The sequence below is a fragment of the Megalops cyprinoides genome, chromosome 7, assembly GCF_013368585.1.
Source record: "Megalops cyprinoides isolate fMegCyp1 chromosome 7, fMegCyp1.pri, whole genome shotgun sequence".
NCBI lineage: Eukaryota > Metazoa > Chordata > Actinopteri > Elopiformes > Megalopidae > Megalops > Megalops cyprinoides.
The window spans coordinates 3559947-3582989 of NC_050589.1; the positions used below are offsets into that span (position 1 = coordinate 3559947).

At 46.9% G+C, this 23043-nt stretch overlaps 1 protein-coding gene across 1 annotated transcript in view; it reads left to right on the top strand.

Moving 5' to 3' along the window:
- Positions 1-1397: 1397 nt before the first annotated feature.
- LOC118780559 (EF-hand domain-containing protein D2-like) overlaps positions 1398-23043 on the top strand; it is a 32147-nt gene continuing 10501 nt past the window's right edge. The window contains exon 1 of the mRNA XM_036533128.1: positions 1398-2036. Within this exon, the coding sequence (XP_036389021.1) occupies positions 1756-2036 (281 nt within the window). The 5' untranslated portion in view covers positions 1398-1755. The remainder of the gene's footprint in view (positions 2037-23043) is intronic.

Genomic DNA, 23043 nt, shown 5'->3' on the forward strand with positions numbered 1-23043 from the left:
ACAGGAAAGTATGCTCATCGTACTCCATGCTATATGCATATTTCTCATCATTGAAGCATGGACCTATACAATTCACAAGTTATACAATTCATAGCCACTGAAACGTTACTTTAGGAAACCATGTGTAGTAGAACCTGTTCGTAAACACCTCATATGCAATTTAACAGTCACCTATTAGAGCGTTTAATCATTTTAACAGCATTGTTCCTTTTCACTGCAAAGCACTGCTTACCACAGAGTTTTATGACTGCTATAAACTCTGGTGTCAACTGCTCACACTGCAAACCTGCTGTTGAGTTATTTGATCTGAGTGTATTACAAGGACCTCCAGCCAGAGTCAGCAGTGCCAGCTTGTTAAAACTCTCTAAACTGAGCAAAATGTTCTGAAATATGAATAGTAACTTAACTTTTTTAACATTTTAAGCATACATTATCTTGCACAGTATACCATGTGGCTGTCATATTGTAGCTATGTGAAAACAACACCCTGCACAGTCATTGCATAGCCATGCTATTCAATTATTTTGTTTCTCTGCTTCATTGTGTATGCAGATTGCAGGTCTACCACAAATCCACAGTTCTTATTCAGGCTAGAGTGGTTACTAACCATATAGAAGTTGTGTGACGGAAAAAAAAGCCCATACAATACACTGAGGACACAGACTGATTATTTCAAACTTCCTTATTATCTCTTTTTGGAAGATGTGACAGTGAGTGTTAAGAAGAATTAATGAGAGAATATACTGTATGTCTGAGCATGAAACTTAAAAATTACCATGACTCATCAAATCACCAGAGCAATGACCTTAAAATTTTTAATTTTGACCTTTAAAATGAAACGTCCGTACTCTACAACCAGAGGAGGAAGGAAAAAGTAGACCTTCGTCATTGCATTACGACCACACAGGGATACGTTTGTGTTTTTCAAAATTATATACTGTAGGTATATACCTTATTATAAACCCGTAAATGTAGGTGCGCAGACGGTCTTGTAATGCCGAAGTCTTCCAGCGGAGGTCGTATTGTGGATTTGATGACAGCAGTCTATGGGAGATTATGAGTGGTGCATTTCACAGGATTCTTGACATTTACAACCCGAGTGTATTTGATATTAGTAATTATGGTGAAGCCCCCCTTATTTTAGTTTATACAAATGCCTTCCGTGGTCTAGCAGCTTTACATAAAGCATTAAAATGAAACCACATTAAAATCTGTATGGTCCAGAAAATAGGAGATTATTTCAAAAAGGTGCAATAACGTCAATAAAGCTGGGATGTTCAGTCAGAATGATACCTTGTGCTAAATACACAGGCAAGTCCCTTAAAAATGCTAATCCGGTGACATCAAAGAGCACCCACAATTTCATTTTTGTGTGGCCAGTATTTATCAGGGTTACATTTGTGCGTGCATCTCCAGCTTCTTGCGTCGCTTTAAAAGGCGTGGTGAATGCTGAAACGTATGCGCTTTTCAGAGGGAGAAGTGCATTCCGAGGGACCGAACAGCTCTGGACTCAGCAGTCGAGCGCTGCCCCTTTAAGGAAGAGGGGGGTGCCTGAATTAGTTTATTGTACTGTACAAATAGGTGGATAATCTGTACTTCGACACTACTGTTCATTCCGAACTACAATTCATCCAGTCCCGCGCTAACATTAAACAACACAGCCACGCCAGTTGCCTATGGACCGTGGACACTGGAACCTTTTATGTAATTGTAGTGTTTTATTATTTGTTTTGTAGCTATTTCAGTTGAGAAACCATGGCTTCTGACGAGCTGACATCGAAGCTTAGCCGGCGTCTGCAGATCGAAGAAGGCGGACAGGAGCCGGTGGCGATCCAAGCGCGGCATGAAAACGGAGGCGAGAAGCCGGCCACGGCTAACGCCGACTCGGAACTGGGAGCCAAGCTGCTCCGCCGGGGGGAGTTGAACGACGGAGTGGGAGAGCATCACCAGCCCAGCATGAAAGTGTTCAACCCCTACACCGAGTTCAAGGAATTCTCCAGGAAACAAATCAAAGACATGGAAAAAATGTTCAAACAGTGAGTGTCCATTTCGGGTCCATTTCTTTCTCGCAATCTACGATGCTAGCTAAACTAGCGAAATGTGTTCGGCATGAAATGTGACAGCCTACACGTTGACAAGTAAATGAAGCCTTAATCTAGAGGTATGGATAATGAAACGATCAGGCAAGAAAACAGGTAGATATATCTGTCTGTGTGCGCCCAGAACGAGCGCGCAGCTGTATTTTATTTCTGACTGCCACTGAACGGTTGACCATTTTCCTTTCAGTAGATTTTGAAGTTCAAGTTATAAGGGTGAATTCGCTGCTATGTCGAGTTTGCCTTTAAGGAAAAAGTAACGTTAACATGACATATTGCTTAAAACGTACTCTAGACTGTCAAAATGTTACGATTATTGCCACCTCGATTAGAAAATGTTTATATAGTCGAATGTATTGTATTGTATACTTAATTAATATTGAAATTACACAGCCTACATCTCTTTATACAGAATGTGTAAAAAGGTTGACTTTATTTCTACTTGTTTAAATTTATAATTTACAATTTTACGATACGTAATAATTTCACTTACCAGGTAAGTTACCAGGTATTACCAGATATGTTGTGTCTCATCCAGAGCCAAGCCGTAAACGACTAGCTTAAAACCACGGGGAAACGTATGCATGTGATACTAGTTCATAGGTTTTAGTAAGATCACTTTGCGAATATTGCGTCCCTGCACTGATACTGATAAGACAGTGTCAGTGTTGTCATTATTTGTCTGCATATAATTATCAGGGCTTTATGTGCCGTAAAGAACTCTTAAGTCACAGGTCACCTCTCTGTGTGACGACACACGCAGTTGCTGACTCATAAGGAAAGTGTTTTTCTCCTCCCTTTTGTCTGTCTTACACACTCACATGCGCACTCACATTCACATGCAAGCGCACATACACATGCGTACACACTGACAAAAAATGCGCACCGTGATCCCAGCCAATGACGCGTTCTGCGCTGACAAAATGATGGGGGAACATTTTGTCCCAGCGTCATGAAAATTCTCATCACTTCTGTCTGATAACCTATCACAGGTTGTTATATCCTGCAGCAACGACGTGTTTCCGTATTGTGAACAATATGTCCTGTGTGGTACATACGGTGTTTTTTTATTATTACTTTTGCATGCACAAAACTTTACAAATTCGGGACTCCGTATTGGTTCATGCTAGTTTTGGTAACTGTGGAAAGGGATTGTTAGGTCGTATTGAGAAGTTTCTGAGCCTCAGACAAACACGTTCTGTTAGAAACTCTGCGATGCCTGCAGCAATTCTCCATTTCATTCATTAGGCAATATGAGAGTTTTGGAAACACAAACATTTACTGTTCATGAGGTTTAAACATTTACATGGTTGCACACACCATAACTTTGTGGAAAAGCTTCATTTAAAGAAAAAATGTTCTCTCTGTGACTGCTCTCCATATATTCTGCAGTCATGGGTGTTACCTACTGATGACATCAAATGCCTGTATAATATATTAGAAGGAAAATGCACACACCTTCCTTACTAACAGTGACACTGATGAATGTCTGCAAGTATTCCAAGGTTATTGAGAACTGGTGTATTGGACAGTACAGCAACCATGCCAGTGATGTTATACTAATTCCAATTAAGAGACCGCAAAGTTCCATCTGAGAATTCTGAGTGGAGGGCAGTGGGAATTGGTCGGGGGTTGGGGGGGGGGGGGGTGTCTTTTTTGTCAGAGCCATACTGGGGTTGGGTCCCAAAATCTGTGCGGTCCCCTGTGCCAGGGCAGAGACAGACCCTCTTTTGTCCCCGGGGCAGGCCGTTTGAGAATGGGGTCCCCCCCCACTCCCCAGTGAGTTCCCCACTCCATTTCCACTCAGAGAACAGGACCTGCTTTGTGCCGGGGCGGACAAGCACCCAATCGGGAATTACATGATGCTTGTTAAGATGACGACCTGGTCAACGTTCTAAAGCTGTCCCCCTTTTTTTATTTATTTGTTGGACATTTGCTGGATGTGTACTGATTTCACCCTGAGATTCTGGGACCAGGCATCCTTTTATGTGCCAGTAGTCTGCCAAATAAAGAAATATTCCCAATGATAAAATGCATAGTAATAGTACTACAACAATTTCTAATACTAGTAATAAGAGTTGTTAGTAATAGTATTAGGAGTGGTAGGACTGCCAATGCTGTTAATATTATTCTTGGGAATAATTCTTAAGTTGGCAGACTGTTTGGGAGGATGACTAGCAGAGAGTTATGTATTGCATTGCAGAATCCAAGCAGCAAATGCAGTTTGGGAAGAAACCATCGTTCTTTTTGATATACAGTGGGCTGATTGGTATGCATTCTAATGAAAGCTAAGCTTTGGCATTCGCCGTTGCCAAAATTCTAAATCCATTTGCAATAGTCTTGGTAATTTAATGCCACTTTTATTCCCTTTCCCACCTCGTTTTCTCTCACTCTGCATTTTTTTTAAGGCTGGCACACCAACCAGAACATTTAACTTCCGCAACGTATTAGGAGATCGAAAGGTTGTTCAATGGAGGTTAGAAATCTGTTTTTTTCCCCACCACGCTCTTGTGTTCCGTTGCTCGTATCCTTTATGAAAAAAAGAAGGAAGGATGCACTCTTGCAAAATTATTTATTTAAAAAGCTATGCTTTCCTTTATTTACTGTTGCTGGGCAAGAGAAAAGAGAACCTCAATATTTCAGCCAAAGGCTTTTTTCCAAGAAGTTGTTTCTCTTTTGTCATACTCTGCATCCGTAACTGAAGGAAATCCAGTCTGACACTTTAGGAATTTGCACATTTTTGCATATCCCCTGGTTTAGCAGAAGGTTACTGTCAGGGCTTTCCTACTTTTAGTGCCTGCTTCATTGTGCCTGTGAGTGATGTCAGTTGCTCTAATTGCTCTAAAGTTTTGCGTGACCACTGCATTTCCGTTGCCCGTGCATATTTGCAATGCCACATAAACACATGAACTCCAGGCTATGTTTTTTTTCTTACGCTGTTTATATTCATTATATTTCATGCCTGCCCACAAGGAGCCTTTGCTAATATTTCAGAAGCTGAATGGGGGGGCAAGTCTTCCTTAACCACATAGTGGGTGGAGCTAATACATTCTGTCAATCACTTACTTGAATGAACCAATCGACAGTCCTTACCAGTCTTTACTCGCTGTCCAAGTCACTGATTTATGTGAGCATGTTAGCTCAACCCATTAGAACATTTAACTGTCACATATCTCTTTTCTGAGCTGTGGTATCAGATCCAAGGGTGGACCCCAAAATCATCCCGGTTTGCGCTGTGGTTAAACGATGCCCCACAGCAGCCAATCAGAACTACTTCTGCGTACAGGATTTCAGATAAAAACATGACAGTGTTAAACAATCTGTTCAGGAATTCAACCTAATACCCCTGGTGTGCACACCCTCCGAGCTGTTAGTGAGATAATGAGGAAACTATTAGATTGGTATGTATATCTGATGTACACCGTTTCCTTTAGGGAGTTACTTTAATTACTTTGCTTAAGTCCACGACGTATTACATGCTTTTTTTGGCATTGCGTGACTTCAGCAGCAAGCTTGCACCATTGCAATAAATGTTTTGTTTGTTGTCTCTGGCTGCAGGGTTCTGTCCTGATCATGTAGTGGGATTTTGTCCCATGACACATCTTCCAAAGCAAATTTGTCTGCCTCGTCCAACAGCCACAATTGTTGTGTAGTGTTTCCATACCAGAGATTACTGGTAGATACACTCCAAGGTAGGACATAAGTTGGCAGCTGAGGGAAATGAAATCAGACCAAGCTGGCTGACGATGCAGCACAGGGAGAGGGGAGTTAGTGGTGGTGTGCAAGGCAAGTTTGACTATAATGGAAAGCACCCCAAATCCCAGCAAAAATCACCAGTTTGTTCAAGCTTGCACTACCTCTGTTTGGCTCCCATTATCACATTATGACTGTAATGTAATGTAATGCTACATGTAATGTAATGTAATGCTATATTGGTATATTTGATATATTGATTAATTTTTTTCCAAATGAGGGTGCAGTTTAGGTCAAGCACCTTGTTCAAGGTCACACACCTGTCCCATCTAGGATTCCAACTCCCTGCCCTCAGGTAACAAGTCTGCTTATTATGCACCTCAAGAGTGCATCACACTGATCCGTGGCATCAGTCTAAGAGAACAGTGACAGCTCTTACAGCAGTAAGGCTGAAACTGAACTCTGCTCTGAAACTGTGCTCTTTGTTTTACATTCGGCTTCCAACCCTCTGATGCTCAGTGGCATTAATGAGCACTTTGGGTCTGCCCTATTTCCAGATGGAAGAGCAGAAAGACTGGGCCATAGGCTTGGGTCAGTACAGGGAACAGTCTATAGCCCCTCTGTTTACTGCCTAGAGCCTAAAGAAGATGTTCTGTTGGCCTGAGATGAAATCCACTGTCAGGGTACAGAAAGACTTTGAACCATTACTGGAATTAATTGCCTTTCCAAATTAGCTTGATTTAAAATAAATTTTCCTCCAAGGCTTCAGTTAGTTCTGCTTCCTTTGTGGGTGCAGGATGAAATGAGATGTTCATTATGTCCTGTCTCCTGGCTTTGTTCTGCGTAATTTCCAGTCATCCACGCTGATAGTGATCCACTGCTTTTATATCCTATCATACAAATTCATGAAATTGATTTGAGATGCATACGTCACTGTCAGAGTATGCATGTTCCACAAAAGGCTGTTCGGTGTTTACTTTTGATAGCATGGCAAATGCGTAGATCACCCTTACAGTTCTACATGCACACCACAGAATTTATACATATACAGCGCACACGGTGCCTTCAGATGAGCAACGTAGTCCAGAGCCCAGAGCCCAGAGCTGCCTGGGTGTTGATCGCAGTGCTTTGGCAGAAAGTGTAGTCATTTATCTGAACCAGCACATGGAGTCTGCCTAGCCTAGCCAGATCTCATTTGGCCATTGTTTATCTCCTGACTGGATGGGCAGGTCTAACTGTCATCTTCTCAGGTGACATCAAAATTGCGTGGCAAGCCAGGCATTGTGATGTCAGCCAGTTTCCCGGAAATTCCCCCAGGGGACAAAGGCAGTCCTCTGTATTGCGTGGCTGTGCAGACCCCATTACTCCTTCTGTAAAACATGGCTGAAGTCACCCGACGGTGTGCATCAGGCATGTTGCTGCTCCTCAGATGTTAGCTGTGGCGAGATTGCACGCTGTTTATCATGGACTGCAGGAATGGAAGTCGCACCCTCGCCACATGGCAGTTTGAACCCGGCCCAGGTTTTACTAGAAGCAGGTTAATGCTCTGAGTGCAAGCCACCTGTCTGTGGTACACTGACCTGTCCCTAATAACACCAGGCATGGCTCCAACTGCGGCGTGTTAGGAGTGCTGCTTTCATCCCTGGGCTGACGCACACCGGTGCCCCTGGGTCCAGCCCTCCACCTCTTACCTCAGTAACGCCGTTATGTGGGTGACCACTACTTCTGCCACCTCGCTGTGTGAACACCAGCTTTACATTCCGCTGTGTGCCTCATTCTCAGTGATGCGCCGGCGATTACATTTTGACAGCAGAAATAAGGACGCGGAGGCAGCGGTTGAATGCCAGCAACGGTCAAAATGGAAAGTGGCTCTATTCCGCTGGCTGTCTGTCATTCTCTTCTCATTGAATGGGGAGCCTCTTGGCTGCGGTCCACATCACAGGCTTTAATTTACCACCACAGAAGGGGTTAGACCGAAGCAGGTGGTTTCTGATCGGAAGCTGAGCAAGTAATGAGAACTTCAGAAGGAAAGAGAGCTCCCAGCTGCGGGTGGAACTTCAGCTTTTTCTGTTCCACTTTGATAATAGTTATCTCCTCTGCTCTGGGCAGTGGCATTGTGATGACAACGAGGAGGTGTCACGTGACTCTCTTTGTATTTTTGTTTTTATCCTGCCAGGACTTACTACTTTAGTTTAACATACACACACGCTCAAATGAAACATTATATGCGTCGCTGAGTTTGTGTGCAGTATGCAGATCCACAAATTCCTTGTTTTAGAGGGCTATGCAAAATAGGAGTGCGGTGACGTGCTGTTGTTTCTCCCGTGGCTGAAAGTGCAGGTACACATTAACGAAAGTTTGCTTTATTGCTGCCCGCTGTTGTGGTGCCGCATCTGATAAGCTTGTGATTGTGTAAGCGGGGAATTCAGTGCTGCTCCGGCCACTGCTGCAAACTCAATAATACCCGCCTTGTTTTCCATTTGATTTATGGAACTTCTGCTTTCAGATGTCTGCCTTTGTGCTCTCTGGTTTCCTAAGGCTACGTTTCTCCAGGGACAGAGAGCAGGGGCGAGCAGAGCCCTCGCTTGTGTTGCGAAAGGGCCGGATAAAACAGCGGAGGAAAGGGTTGTGAAGAGGTCCTTTATCCTTCTGTGATGTCAGGTGGGGTCTGTGGCCCCAGTGGTGTCCCACATGGCTTACATTTCCTGTGTTCTTCTGTTTATTCATGTTGTTGTGCACACCATATAAGGGCATTGAGCAAGGAATGTAAAGGTACATTTCCTTTGTTGCGGGGTTTGCCATGTAAAATTGGTCCATTTTTATTCAAGAGCTGAAATGTCTGGCCTTCTGCTGGGAAAGAGGGCAAGTTTATATTAAACAATATGTTTTTCAACACATTGTATCCCTTTTCAATTTGTCCCTGCAAACTCTAAGAAAGAAATACAAGTCGGCCCCACATGAACAACTCCATTCTGCCAAGCAGTGGGGGTCTTACATAAAAACCCAGAGAGAGGCCTTCATATTCAGTACCAAGCGTTCAGGTTAGCATGGGTGTTTGTTTCCCTGGGCAGGCAGTGTAGTATAGTGGTTAAGGAGCAGGACTCATAACTGAAAGGTTGCCAGTTTGATTCCCTGGTGGGGCACTGCTGTTGTACCCTTGGGCAAGGTACTTAACCTAGAATTGCCTCAGTGAATATCCAGCGCAGGACACTGCCTTGCTGAGAGGGCCCTCCTCCCGGGGGCTGTTATGGGCCGGGCCTGCTCCCGGGCCATGTCTCCATTTCAGATCTCAGCTGCTGGTGCCTTCATCCCAGCTGCCCACATCTGGCCGAGATTAGGCCTATGAGTGGCTGTCCGTTGGAAATCAGTAAGTCCCTGCCAGGTGGAGATAAGGATGGGGAGACAGAGAGAGAGAGAAAGAGAGAGAGGGAGGATATTACAGGTTACAATGAAAGAGAAAATTATGAGAGGCTAGAATTGAAGGGTTCTATCTTTGGATAGTATAGTTTCAAGATATCATTGTTTACAATTTTCAAGTCCTGGACTGTAGCGTTTGCTATTATATGCTATTATATGTAAGTTTTAAAATGTAATTGAAGGCATTTAACCCTATTGGATAGCAAAATGACTTAAAAATGATCACTTTTGTGTCAACAAATTTTGACAAAAATACGAGATAGAACGCTGTAATTTTAAACTGGCAGTTAGCACCGCGGGTGCAGTATTTAAGCTTGAAGGCTACAGGCCAGTAACGGCAGGCAGGGGTGGCTGTGCTAGGTGGCTGTCAGTGTGCAGAACGTGATGCTGCTTTAGCACTAGTCCAAACTGCAGAGGAAGGAGCAGAGGTTGTGTGTGTGTGTGTGTGTGTGTAAACAGAGACAGAGTCTGCTGGAACGGGCCGCCGGAGGTGACCTGAGCTACAGTCAGCAGGGAAGCGGGCGAGGGGGAGAAGCCGCTTTTGGCCTGGTCAGCACCAGTGCCTTGCGCGGTCTTCTGAGAGGCCGACACAGCTGGGCCCGGGGCTGAAAAAGGAGGGCTTTGTGCTGACTCCCTCTCTCCTGCCCAGCAGCAGGGAAACCACACAGGATGCGTGTGGAGGTCAGGGGCCTGTGGCACTCTCTTGCTGTTTGGCTGGCTCCAATTCCTCCCACTATACAGGCCAAAGGATCCCCACGGACCTGTGACACCACACTACAGAAATAAACACGGTGATCTGGTTCTCTGACACCAGACTTACAGAATGTACAGGGTGATCTGTTTCTATGACACTACACCTCTGTAATAAACAGGGTAATCTGTTTCTCTGACAGCATAGTTCCGTAATAAACAGGGTGATCTGTTTCTATGACAGCATATGCAGGGAGATAACCTGTCTGTTCTTCTCATATGCAGGGAAATAACCTGTCTGTTCCTCTCATACGCAGGGAAATAACCTGTCTGTTCCTCTCATATGCTGGGAAATAACCTGTCTGTTCCTCTCTTATGCTGGGAAATAACCTGTCTGGTCATCTATAGTGCCAGGAAATATCACACCATAAATAACCCCCGTCCTGGCTACTCTCTGCTGTCTTTAGCAGCCAGTCTCCCCATCTCCAGGTCACCTCATATCTGCTGGAGCTCAGGGCATGACAGTGCCCTCCCAGCAAGCCCTGCGTTTCATTAACAGCAAGACGGAGGGTCAGGTCTCCGCTGCGCGTGTGAGAGCAGACAAGCCAACCAGTTCCCATCTTGATAAGGGCCATATTGACCAGTACCACCTCGGCTGCAACTGTGAAATTACACTGGTGTGAAAGCCAAGGCAAGATAAAGCATCCTCTGCTATTATTGGCCCCCACAAGAACTAAAGACTTGAAAGAGATGTGCAGTGTTATCTTTGCACTGACTGGCAGGAAAGCTAGCCAACCTGTTCGGCTGTGCATGTGTGTTTCAGTGCTACATTGTAGCTAATAACTGTAAACCCTAATGAGACGGATATGGAGGAAAAAAAGTATTTTGAAGAACTCGTCACAGGAAATCCGAAAATAAACAAACATCAACCTGTGAGGTAGCAAATCTAGCCCCACAGTTCATTTCTGTTCCTGAATTGTGTGACTGTTCTGTCTATCCAAACAGTTTGGAACAAAAACCATCACCGTTTCCCAAAGCCTTTTATTCCTGTAAGCAGCTCAGAATAATGAGAATAATCCATTTATCCAGCCCATAATTCTTGGGCTGTTTGATCTTTTGCTTTTTTCCGCTGTTTGGTGGCTGTCATTCCAGGACCTCACTTGCCCCGTACTGTGGAAGATAGCTTCTGCTTCCCGTCAGCAGTTGTAATAAATTCTGAAATTTTTTCACCCCTGGTGTTTCTCACTCTAGATATGTGCCTGTGTTACCTCGTGGTGAGAGGGTCACGGAATGGTTCTTGGGCAGCTAGATAGCGTATTTGCATGCCACCTGCTGTGAGCACGTTTGAGGCAGAGGAATGGGGGGTCCTGACCAAGGGGGAGCTTGTTGGATTTGCCCCCGTGCCCCGGTAATGAGGGGCACCCCAGATCAGCAGGATCTGTACCCCTCTACATCAGCATTCGTAACACGGCCCTCTTCAGTGCCCCGCACATCCCTCAGGGGCTCCCATTTCCTATTAAGGATTAAGTTTCTGACATTGTCAGATGTCTGTGTTTGCCCTTACTTTGTGCTGGAAATTGTGCTCCAGAATCAGCTTTTCTGGGCTCACTTAAAGAGGCTTTGTGCCAGGGCTGGGCCTCCAGCAGCGTGGCGAGGAAGGCACAGTGTCGTCTGTGTCTCGGGGCCCACCGAGGGGTGCGTGCCGCTCTGAGGCCTGCTCTTAGCCCGAGACGCCTCTGCCTTCCACTGTCTCCCTCGGGAAAACGGCCTGATTTCATTACCGTTTAATTGCCACTTCCGCACTCCCCACACAACAGAGCTATCCAGCTGGGCAGTGGCCGGCAGGACACGCAGGGGAGATGCGGACGCTGTTCTTGGCTCTGAGAGCCACTCTGCTCGTAAATAACGCCCTGCACTGGGACAATCACGTTGTGTGTTCCGGGAGGAAGATTCAAGCATCTGCTGGACTGATATCAGAGGGAGCGCACGCTTGTTTTGTTTTCCGCTGAGGTTCGTACTGTCAGTGGACTGGTGTGAACAACATCAAGCCTCAGGTTCAAGCGGGGCCAGTAAACAGCCGCTCCAGGTAGCACACGCTGACCCCAGAGACCCAAGCTGCACACGCATGCACACACAAAGCACACATACTTCGTATGTATGGAAACACCCATACAGACACACTCCACACACACCACAAAGCAGACTTACACCACCCACTCAATAACTATGTAAGCACACATACACATACGCACTGCACACAACACACTCACAGTCACCCGTACAGACCAGAAAGCATATGCACATCACAGGTACACACACACATAAGCAGCACACATACCAAACACACACTACACACATGCTTGTTGAAGCAGAGTTGGAGGTCTGTGTGATCAGGGAATTGCACACGAATTCTGGAGGAGGTGTAACTTTCATACTTTTTCTTGCAAGTCACTCTACTCAGAAGCAGTGAAAATCAGTTCATCAGCAGCATCAGCTGAATGCTGCCTGCCTGCCTCTTATTTGCAGTCCTTAAGCCTCAGGCGTTAGAGACACTTGCTGAACCTTGTTTTGCTGAGTACAGAGATCGTCAGTGTCATGAAAACACACCCTCGGGGCGGGTCAAGGCAGGCTGGCACTGTTGCCGTGCAGAGCAGCGGGAGGTCCGGGTGCCCACAGCACCAGCTCATCCTCAGTCCCACGCATCCCAGAAGGCCCTGCCTCACGGCGTGGCGTTTCCGCCCTGCTAAAAATAGGTCGCTGTTTAAAGCGCTGCTATCTATAGCGGGCTGCCTGATCCAGCCGGGGTGCTTAAGCCTGGCCGATTATTCACCTAGCCTCTAATCCCCTGCGCTCAGGTTAGCAGGCTGGCAGCGTTTCGTGCAAGTGAATCTGCCTTCCCAGCACGCAAAGTCAACGGGCTCAAGGGTGTGGGAGTGTCCGGCTGTGAGAGAGCTCGACGGCCGCCAGCTCCTTCGCCGTCTGGGCGTGAGTCACTCACACAAAAGGCTCGGCCAACCGGTTCCCTGCGCCGTCCTCCTGCGGTGATGGAGTAAAACGCGCCACGAATAGACGCCCCCCCCCCCCCCCCGACCTGGGACCAGCTTCGAGGAGCAGCTCTGCAGTGTTGAGACGGCGCTGGTCACGTGGCTGGGTGGTTGATTGAGGCTGTTTGATCCCCGTGTCCCCCTGAGGAGCGCGGTGCATCAGCTCTGTGGCAGAGCCCGGGCATGTCTCCTCTGATCTGTGATATCCGATCGCCTCGAGAGAGAGCGACACCAGCGGGAACGAGGCATGACGTGGAGAGGAGGCGAGGCTCTCTCTCCGAGCCAGACTCAGTGACAGAGGAGACGTCAGGTAGAGCGTGGCAGTGCAGGGTCAGTGGAGTGGGGCCGGGTAAATGCACTCTGCATGCCAACAGGCTCAGCCATGCCCTGATGTCACTCCCACGGTGCTGTAGGGGGAATGCAGGGAGTTGGTGCTGATAACAGGCATGCAAAACATTGACTCCTACCTCACACTGATGGGGTCGCTACTTTGGATAGGATAGGACAGGAATGTGTGAAACACCACAGTGTGGTGTGGGTGACCAGCCCACATACAAGTGGATTGCTTCAAATGATCCTCTGAAGAGAGCTGCTGTTGTAGCCCTAAACCCAAACGGTGCACTCACTCCAACCCCAGCTTCCAGCCTGTACATCACACAGGCTGAGTATGGAAAGGCCTGCATTTCAAAGGGTCTCATTTCATTAAAAGCAGATGTTAAAGCTCCGCCCACTTTCCCATGACCCTGACCTGAGCTACTCTCACCACCCCCTCCCAGCCACATTGGCTCACATCTGGCCGGAAGTCCCAGAATCTGACAGCAGTCTCACGGCTAACCTTATTCCACAGACTCTACACACAGAAGCAGGGTCCTGCAGGGCTATCTGCCTTTGATTTACGCTGCTTTTTGTGGTGCTGTGTGTCTGATGAACGTCACTGAGAATCTACAGTGTTGCTGACCTGAGTTACAGTACTGCAGAGCTGCTGCTGTTTGGTGTACTGTGGATCCGTCTGCCGTGTTGTCTGTGTAAGCAAGCCAGTTTCCTGTCTCCAGACCTCCGTGTACCTGACAGGTTGTGGTGGTATTGCCTCTTGCTGTGGCCAAAGGGCTATCAAGTGTCCAGCCACTAGATACTTCTCAGGAAGCAACTCTTGATTCTAAGAAAGAATAGCATTTCACGTGGCACTGTACAGGCTGGTTTTATCTTCTTACTTGAGCTGTATAGTGCTAACTATTTTTTAGCCTTGACTTGTGTGAGTTTATTTTATTCCTTACCTTGTTTGAGTGGTTTAGCCTTACCTTTAATGAGTGCTTTTGCCTTAGCTTGTGTGAGGTTTTCAGCCTTATGCTCTGTGAGTGTTTTAGGTTTGGCTTGTGTGGGTGCTTTGGCCTCACCCTGTGTGAGTGTTTTAGCCTTAGGTTGTGTAAGTGGTTTGACCTTACCCTGTGTGTGTGCTTTGGTCTTACCCTGTGTGAGTGTTTTAGCCATAGCTTCTGTGAGTGCTTTTGCGTTACCCTGTGCGAGTGCTTTGGCCTTATCCTGTGTGAGTGTTGACCCAATTGAATTCCTCCGAAGGCCTTTGTTGTCTTCTTTTTTCATTCACGCACCATTGAGCCTTACCCTCCCTCACCTACAGTCACAACAGATTGATTCCCTGCACCTTTAACGCCGGGTCCCGCGTTTCTGTCCCGGAGTCCCACGTCCCCTCTCCTGCTGCAGTCTGAGAGTTACCGGTGCCGACGGCACGCTGTGACCCGCCTCCGTTCTAAAGTGGCTGTCAGAGCATCGGTCAGAGGCTCCTCTGAAGAGCGTCTCTGCTTTGATCTGATCCGTCTGGGCAGTGGCGGAACATTCCGGAGGTGAGCGGTGTCGCGCGGAGGAAAGGGAGACTGCTAAAGGCTGCTGTGCTGTTCCGCGGAGCGCAGTCGGAAGACAGGACGGCAGGACACACTGAGAACAGCGGGGGGATTCTGGGAAAACACATTAGCTGCTCTGGCAGCTTCCTGCTGCACCGCAGACCGCTTCGGGTCACGTTTCTAAATTTGCATGTAGTTGTGTTATATTTACGCTGTCGGCCTGGGCTCATACTCCTGCTGCAGCCTCTTTGTGCTGTACCTGTAGTGTATTCAGTGCTTTTTCTCTCTCTGTGGACTCACAGTCAAATCTGATCCATGTTATTCAGAATGTGATCCTTTATTATTATTATTAATATTAGTAATACTAAAAGTAGTAACAATAATATTGTGCATTTGATATAAAACAAGAATGGGTATTTTGGGCTGTGTGAATAATGTACATTTGTGTCTGGTTCCATTTTTCCCTCATAAAGCAGAGCAAAAATAATAATGATGTTGGTGCAGTCTCCACCCAGAGCAAGTAGGTCTCCAGTGCTGTTGATTGCCCTGAGGCAATCTGTTAGATACCCGTTCCCCCTCTTTCAAGCCGTGGCAGGGGAATATGAATGTGCAGTGAGTGATGTCATCGCACATGCTGTGCTTCCGATTGGAGCTACCCACCCTTCCCTGAGCTGAAGAGTCTAACTCTCCGCGTCATGTGACAACCTTGGTCACCAATCAGCATCACGCACCGCGCGTGTCTGATGCAGTGTGTGTGCATGCATGCGTGGATTTATGCATGGATTTATGCGTGTGTGTGTGTGTGTGTGTGTGTGTGTGTGTGCGCGCACGCACATGTGTGTGTGTGTGTGTGTGTGTGTGTGTGTGTGTGTGTGTGCGTGTGTGCGTGACGCACAGAGGTTGCCGTAAGCTCACCGCCCATTTGCGAGAAAGGGTTTTCCCATTCCCTCTCTGATTAGCCGTTGCCTAGCAACCGGGCTGAGCTCTCGGAGAGGCAGGCTGGGAAGAGGCGGTGGAAGGAGATGCGGGGAGTGCGGTCCAGCGGGTCGGAGCGCTGCTCCTCTCCTTCGGGCTCCTCCGGGTCATGTGGTCCGCGGCATCCTGACGTAAGAGCGAGTCTAACAGGTCTGCACAGCAGAGAGGGAGGCGAAGCACATTGTGTTCCTAACGATGTGTTTGCACAGTGCGGGACTGATCAACAGCATCAACAGCAAATGAGAGTGAAATAAAATACCTTTTAATGCGGAGAGCTTTACTTTAGCAGGCATAGTCTTCTCTACAAGACAACAGTCAGATATTTTGGGGAAAAAACATCCTGTAGCTTGATTTGTCTTTTTTGCCTAAAATGTCACAGGATTCACTAGATGATAGTGTACGGATGGGACACAGTTACGAAGCAGCCTATTTTGGGGTTGAATCCGTCTCAAGGTGGTACTTTGCAATGTGCAGATATAAACTGGACACTAATTATATCTCTTGCCGCAACTACCTTAAAACATAACTCGCATTCCTCCTTTAAGGCCCCATGTATAACCCGCTTCTTTAAACAGTACCACCAGTTTAACTATAAAAGCACCCTTAAGCCCGTTAAGCACATGGTGTGCGTGTCGGTTTAAGTAAGCGCACACTTTCACTAGGTGAGCTTGGGCTTTAGGGTAACATATTTGGGCTGGTATGCAGCGAACTATAAACACACCACATTTTAAACATCCTTTCACACGGTTATTCATGTTATTTGGGCGAACCCCAGAGCTGTTACAGTCTTGCGTTAAATGTGAACGTTGTCGTACGGGTTTCCAGGGCTGATGTGACTTAAAACATGAATGGATGGTGTGTGAGAAAGAGGTGTAATTTACTGAGGGTTCCTCTCACTGAGTCTGGCTCCTTTTAGGTGTGAAACATCTGGGGAGATAAGACTCGGCACACTCTAATCACACTAACGTGTTTTCAGGACTAATTTGTTTGATACTGCTGTAAGCGGCTTGGGAAAAAAAATATAATTAGTCCTATTATAGCAAAACAAAGGGGGACCTTGTGGGGGGTTTTTTGTTCTGGCTTAGCATTAATGTTTTTGAAAATCAGGAAGTATGTATAACTGGTTAATTCTGCTACATATATTGCATGGTTAATTTGATAAGTTACATATTAAGGTATGCAGAATGAAGTAGGCATCTCTGAGATATTTTGAAAACCTGAAATGCATTTTAATTTATAGTAAATACGCTGATACATACATAGATACATGCATAACTAACATACACAGGCGCGTGCACACACATGCACCCGCACACCTGCACATACACACACACACACACACATGGACACACACAGACAGAAACACAGGAACACACACACACACACACACACACACACACACACGCACACACACACACACATACACACACAGAAACACACAAACACACACACACACACAGAAACACACAAACACACACATACACACAGAGCTGTGAATGGCTTTGGACCTGCCCTGCTCGTTAGCACAGCGCTGCACAGTCCAAGACTGATAGGTGCTGATTAGCGCAGGGTCCCTCCGTCCATCTGTCCGCACAGCTGGCGAAAGCTTTAAAGGCCGCAGACACTCAGCACCCCGCTGACTCCGAGCCCCCTTCCACAGGCTAACCGCTAATGAGCCCTCTCCAAGAGTCGTCATTAACCCCCAGCCTCTTTAATTCTGACAGAACTCATCATTTATTAAAACACAGGTACGTGCCCGAGAGGCCTGTCTTCGGCCAGGTTGCAGTGTTTGATAAGGCATTGCAGTTTAGGTACAGCATCTGTCTGTTATTGAAGGGAGTGTTGTGTTGAAAGACTCAAGGTGCACGTTCCACTCCACCTCTTGCCGTCTTTATAGGGGCTGAAAGAGGATTAAAGCAGTAATGGTTAATCAGGTCAGGATACACACACGGGGCGACGGAATTGGTGGCCACGGGAGTGTGTGTTTGGGGTCTGCCTTCGAGAGCACGGGTGGGCCAGATGGAGACAGAAGTGTCCTCTCTCTCGTCTCGAGCGTTAATCTGAGGGGCAGACGACACGGTGCAGCAGGAGACCACACACAGCCTGCCCCGATGGACCCACGGCACACATCAACACAATGCCTTATGGGTAAACATTAACCGGCCACGCAGTTCTGCTGGGGAGGGGGGGGCAGTCTGGTTTGATCCGGCTGTGGAAGTCTCCCTTCCTCTCGGAGTCAGTGCAGTGTTTGTCAGGGATTTCACTTAGTATTTGAAGGGGATTGGACGGTGGATTTGGAGTCGAGCTCTCATTGGCTGTTGAGCGCGGGGGCTGCACTGGCGTGGACTGCCGCCCTCTGACCCCCCACAAAGTAGATCTCCCCTCGCACTGTGAACGACTCCCTCTGCAGGGAGAGAAATCTGCAGCGTGGGCTCCGCTGGATTTACACCTGAGATTACTGCCTCTCTGGCTCCACCCGATACCCCGTCCTCACAGAGTTAATTGAGTGTGACAATCAAGTGACTGGTGCACGTTCACTTTCATTCACAATCCCCAGGTGTCTCTGCCACACAGAGTGGAGGGAATCCAGCGCCTAACCTTCTCATGACCTTAACAACACAGGCAGCTCTGTGTGCTGCCGCCCCCTGGACTCTCAGTATTGTCAATGTTGTCGGTTACTGTTATTTAACAATATAAAAAAATCAATTAAAATTACAGTAAGTTAATCAATTGTTAAGAATGGTCAGTTGTCGTGGAATTAACGCCAGCTACTTATATGTACTGAGAATGGCAGAGTGGGTTTTTGACACACTGAGAGAGAGAGAGAGGGCAGGGAGTGGGGAGAGAATAGTGATTAACCTGGCTGGGTGCTTCAGTCCTCTTCAATCAGTAATACTTTAGCATGTCCTCATTTCACAGATGTTTTAAATGCTTGCTTACACATTTGGTCCCAGCAATAAAAAGACTGGGAATGTAACCAGGATATGACATAGTGAATCTGCCTCTTTACCAAATATGTTTCCTTTTTTTCATAGTTCTCCCGCCGAGTATGTTTGCCCATAAATGCTAGTGTCATTGAGGAAGCTGGGGCACTTTACGCTTCCTTCTTTGCTAAAGAGGAATCGTGCCCGAAGTGACCCTTTTGCTTCCCGTAGAGTCCGACCCCTGGCAGCAGCAGCCTGCCTGTGTGGAGAATGGCTGGGGATTATTCAGGCCTCACTGCATACTTCAGAATGTATCAACCTTGGGTGGACAAAAGAGCTTCACTGCCAGCTTTAAATACCTGCCTCAGCAGCCAGGGGTCAAAAGTCGAATGTGAATAAGGAGACAGAGAGATTTTTTGCACTTTTGTTTGCAGAAGTCCCCCCCCCCGAAGCTGTAGGTCAGCTGTACCTAAGGTGAGGCAGAGGCGTTTGCACAATTAATTGACATGGGTCCCAATGGAATGTTAGCCAGTCCCTGATGCCACAGTCTGTTGGCCCCAAACCCAGGTCGATCAGGCGGAAATCGGCAAGTTTAAGCTGTAAGGGCTCATCCCTACCAATATCATATGCTGCCATTGTTTTTTCCCCAAAATGGGAACAACAAAAACTCAGTCAACAGGGAATCTTTCCTCCATCATAAGATTAAGTGGAAGTGCACAGATCTGTGGAGCCACTTTGCTCATTGATTCACAAACAAACACACCGTAGTAAGGTGGTACAGAAAGGTTGGGTGGAATTATGACTGCACACCTACCTATTGATATCTGAGGGGGAATGCAGGTTCCTTTGCAGTGCAGCTAGCATCTCAGACCCAAGCAGGGAGGTGAATAAACTCTCTGTGTCCACACAGCTCCAGGGCCCAACATGAAGGGCAGTACTTACAGAACTGAAACCAGTATTTAACCGACTTCATTCTTTTAAAGAGGAAGTTTGGGAGAGTCACCTTCCCTTCTTTGCCATCGGCGCATTTTGAAAACAGAGGAAATTAGCTGTGCTGCTGTTTTGTATGTGATTGTGTGTGTGCGTGTGTGTGTGTGTGTGTGTGTGTGTGTGTGTGTGTGTGTGTGTGTGTGAGTGTGTGTGTGTGTGTGTGTGTGTGTGTGTGTGTGTGTGTGTGTGTGTGTGTGTGAGTGTGTGTGCGTGTGTGTGAGTGTGTGTTCTTATTTCTGTTGTTCTTCTGGAAGTCACGGGCTGTTTCCAAGACATTTTGCCACCCAGCACAACTGTCTGCAGAACTGTGTGTTTAGCATGAAGTCATTAACCATTTGCTCTACAAAAAAAAACACTTCTCCAGCTTTGAGGTGGTTTAGGTGTACAAATAGAACAAGTGGGTACATCAGCAAGAAGAGGCTCTGAATAATCATTTCAGTATGGCGTTCACTACGTCAGAAGTCAGGCTTTAGTAAACTGTGAGGAATGAATTCCACCTTAGCGTGTCCTTCAAATTGCCACAAACGAAGGAAGGAAGGAGTATGAAAGTTTGTATGAAAAGAATCTTATCTGGTTTGTTTTCTTCAGAGGGGCAGAGGAGGGGCCTGAGCATGGGCTTTCCTTCGTAAACAGAGCGTAAATGGCCATTTGTTCCAGGACTCCTGTCACAGAGCTGCCCGTGGTCTCCGAAGAAGGAAAAAGATAGATGAATGTTTAGATTTTTTTCTTCCCTGGCCACCCCTCAGGAAAATGAGAGAATGTACGGAATGCTTCCTGTCTTTAGGATGGGACAGATTTTTGAGGAAGAGGGAGAGATAAAAGAGAGGGAATAAGAAGAAGAAGAGAGAGGGAGGGAGATAGACTTTGAGCACAAGGGAGACAGAGAGATGAAAAGAGAGAGAGAGCAAGAGAAAGGACAAAATCGCAGACCCACTTCCTGTCCCTCTGTGACCTCAGTGGGACCTCTGTGGTTCAGCTCTCCAAGCCGTCGCTCAGGGACCGACCCAAAATTTCTAAACCATATGAACACCGTCAAAATGTCAAAATGGGTTTCTCTGTTCAGAACCAGATTCTGCTGTTTTCTGCTGTTGATTTATTCTGTATTTAATAATTCCTGTGGATGGTGAGGACAGCCTTTTGGTTCTATATTAGGTAGGACTGTTGTATCAGGTGAGGCAGAAAGCAAGCAAGAAATCCCTACAAACTGGCATGATTATATATAATGCACTTTGAGCTACATTCTTTGTATGAAAAGTGCTATACAAATAAAGTATTATTATTATTATTATTATTATTATTATTATTATTATACATGTTCAGTAGAGAGTTAAATTCCTACAGACAGAAAGAAAAGCAGGAGTCGTATCCTGAAATGTGCTTGCAGTATATCAGATCATGGCCCTTGTCTTGCAGATCAGACCTTCATTTTCAAGCCAACCGACCTCTGTCCTTACCAATAAACTGGAATGACTCTGAATGGAAACTAGACTGGCAGTCCAGTGGAGTGTGTTCTTGCGCGTGCCTTTAACAGCTGTTGTATCAGCCTGTAATATCGAATCATTTATTCCCTGGGTCTTAGGCAATCATTAAACCAGTCTGCCTGGTAACATTATAGAGACGGACAGGCAAACAAAAACGTGACTGAACGACCTCTTCTGGTTGGGGAAAGTAATCGTCAGGCCTACAGCGGGTGCATTTGAGTTGCCTTTCGTTGAAGGTCTTGTTTGTGCAGAACATGCTTTCCAAGGCTGAGGAGGTAGCTTTTGTCCATGACCCGGGACTTCATTCTTCTTTCACTGGTGTCCTTTCATTGTTATTCATGCTATTTCAGTGTTGCTGCAGAAGCTACAGGTCCTACCTGTACAGGACCAGATAAAAACAGATTCATCTGATGGCAATTCATAAGTAGTGAAATTCTGGGTGTGCAGCTTATGTGGCATTTAAGCATCAGGGCATCTAGCACTGTAACACTTTATTTACAAATGGTCATAACCAGCCTCTTGTGTACAAAGTTCATGCACACATCCACTGTAGTCTGGTGCAGAGCTTGTAAAGACTTACAGAATTCTATTTACTGTTTTTAAATGATGCATTGCCTACTTCCTGCAACTCCCTAAAAGAGTGCCGACTGCCACTGTATGGGTGTACATATGTACGGGTCCTGTGTACTATCATATGACTTCGCTTTGATCTGACAAAGACACTGTGAGGGATTGTGAAGTGTTGTCTCTACAGTAACGAATATGGGAGCAATATCTAGATGTATATGAGCAATAATTGCGTGCGAGCTCTACTAACTTCTTCATACCTGGACTCTCCCCAGCTCTGAGTGCACGCTGAGTTAAAAAAGTACCCCGAGCAAAGGGGCAAAGCTCTGCGGGGTTTTGTGTCTGCCTGCAGAAGGTCAGTCTCTGAGGTTGCAGCTCATTGTGCAGGGGCTGGCAAGCTGGATGGCGGGGGAGGTTCCACTGCAGGATGAAAATAACAGGAGCCCGGAGGGAGGCAGCGTGGGGGCCAGAGCGCTGCGCATTCCTGTGGGCTGGTGGCCGGCGGAGGGCCAGAGTCACACGGAGGGCGTGGGTAACTGCGTGCGTGCGCTGCAGCGGGGGCCGCGTCAAGGCCGTGAGAGAGGGGAGGCCGGGGGCGGGGGCGGGGCCTGGGGCGGAGCCGGGGCGGGGCAGCCAAAAGTGGACAGGACCAGCTGTGCCACCCTGAGGGGGCTGTGGGGGAAACCCCCAAATTCAGTGGTCCCCTCTTTGCTGGGATCGGCAGCGGCTCTTTCACGCTGCAGCTGGGTCTAACTGCACGCTCCTTCCTCAGAGGCTCCTCAGATTGAGTCCTGAGGGAAGAGGAAAAGTGGTTTACACAGAGAATGGAGTCCTTAAATAGTTCCCGTAGGACAGGAATTGTTCCCATCGGTGACATTTAAAACCACGAAGCTGTAATAGGACATTTCAGTCGCCCCAGGGCAGAAATTTGCCCATTTTAACTTGTGACCTTTTAAACAAGCATCTTGCGTGATACAGTCATTGAGATCTGTAGTGGACTGCACCTCCCTGACTGTCACTGACTGAAAAGACCTATTATGTACATTTAATAGGTAATGTTTAATGTGACTACCATTTACTTAATAAGTGTGTTGCTACAGAGGCTGATATACTTGAGCAAGGTGCTCACACTGAGCTGTTCCAGTAAAATGTCCAAATGGCTAACATGTCGAATGTAAGTTATGTAAGTAGCCCTGAAAGAGGGCGTCTGCAGAGCCAATCAATACTAATGATTAACGGGGCACTGTGCTCTGAACAGGAAACACAAGGGCCTCTCTGAGGTGTAGCACCGCAGGGCAGAGACACATGGG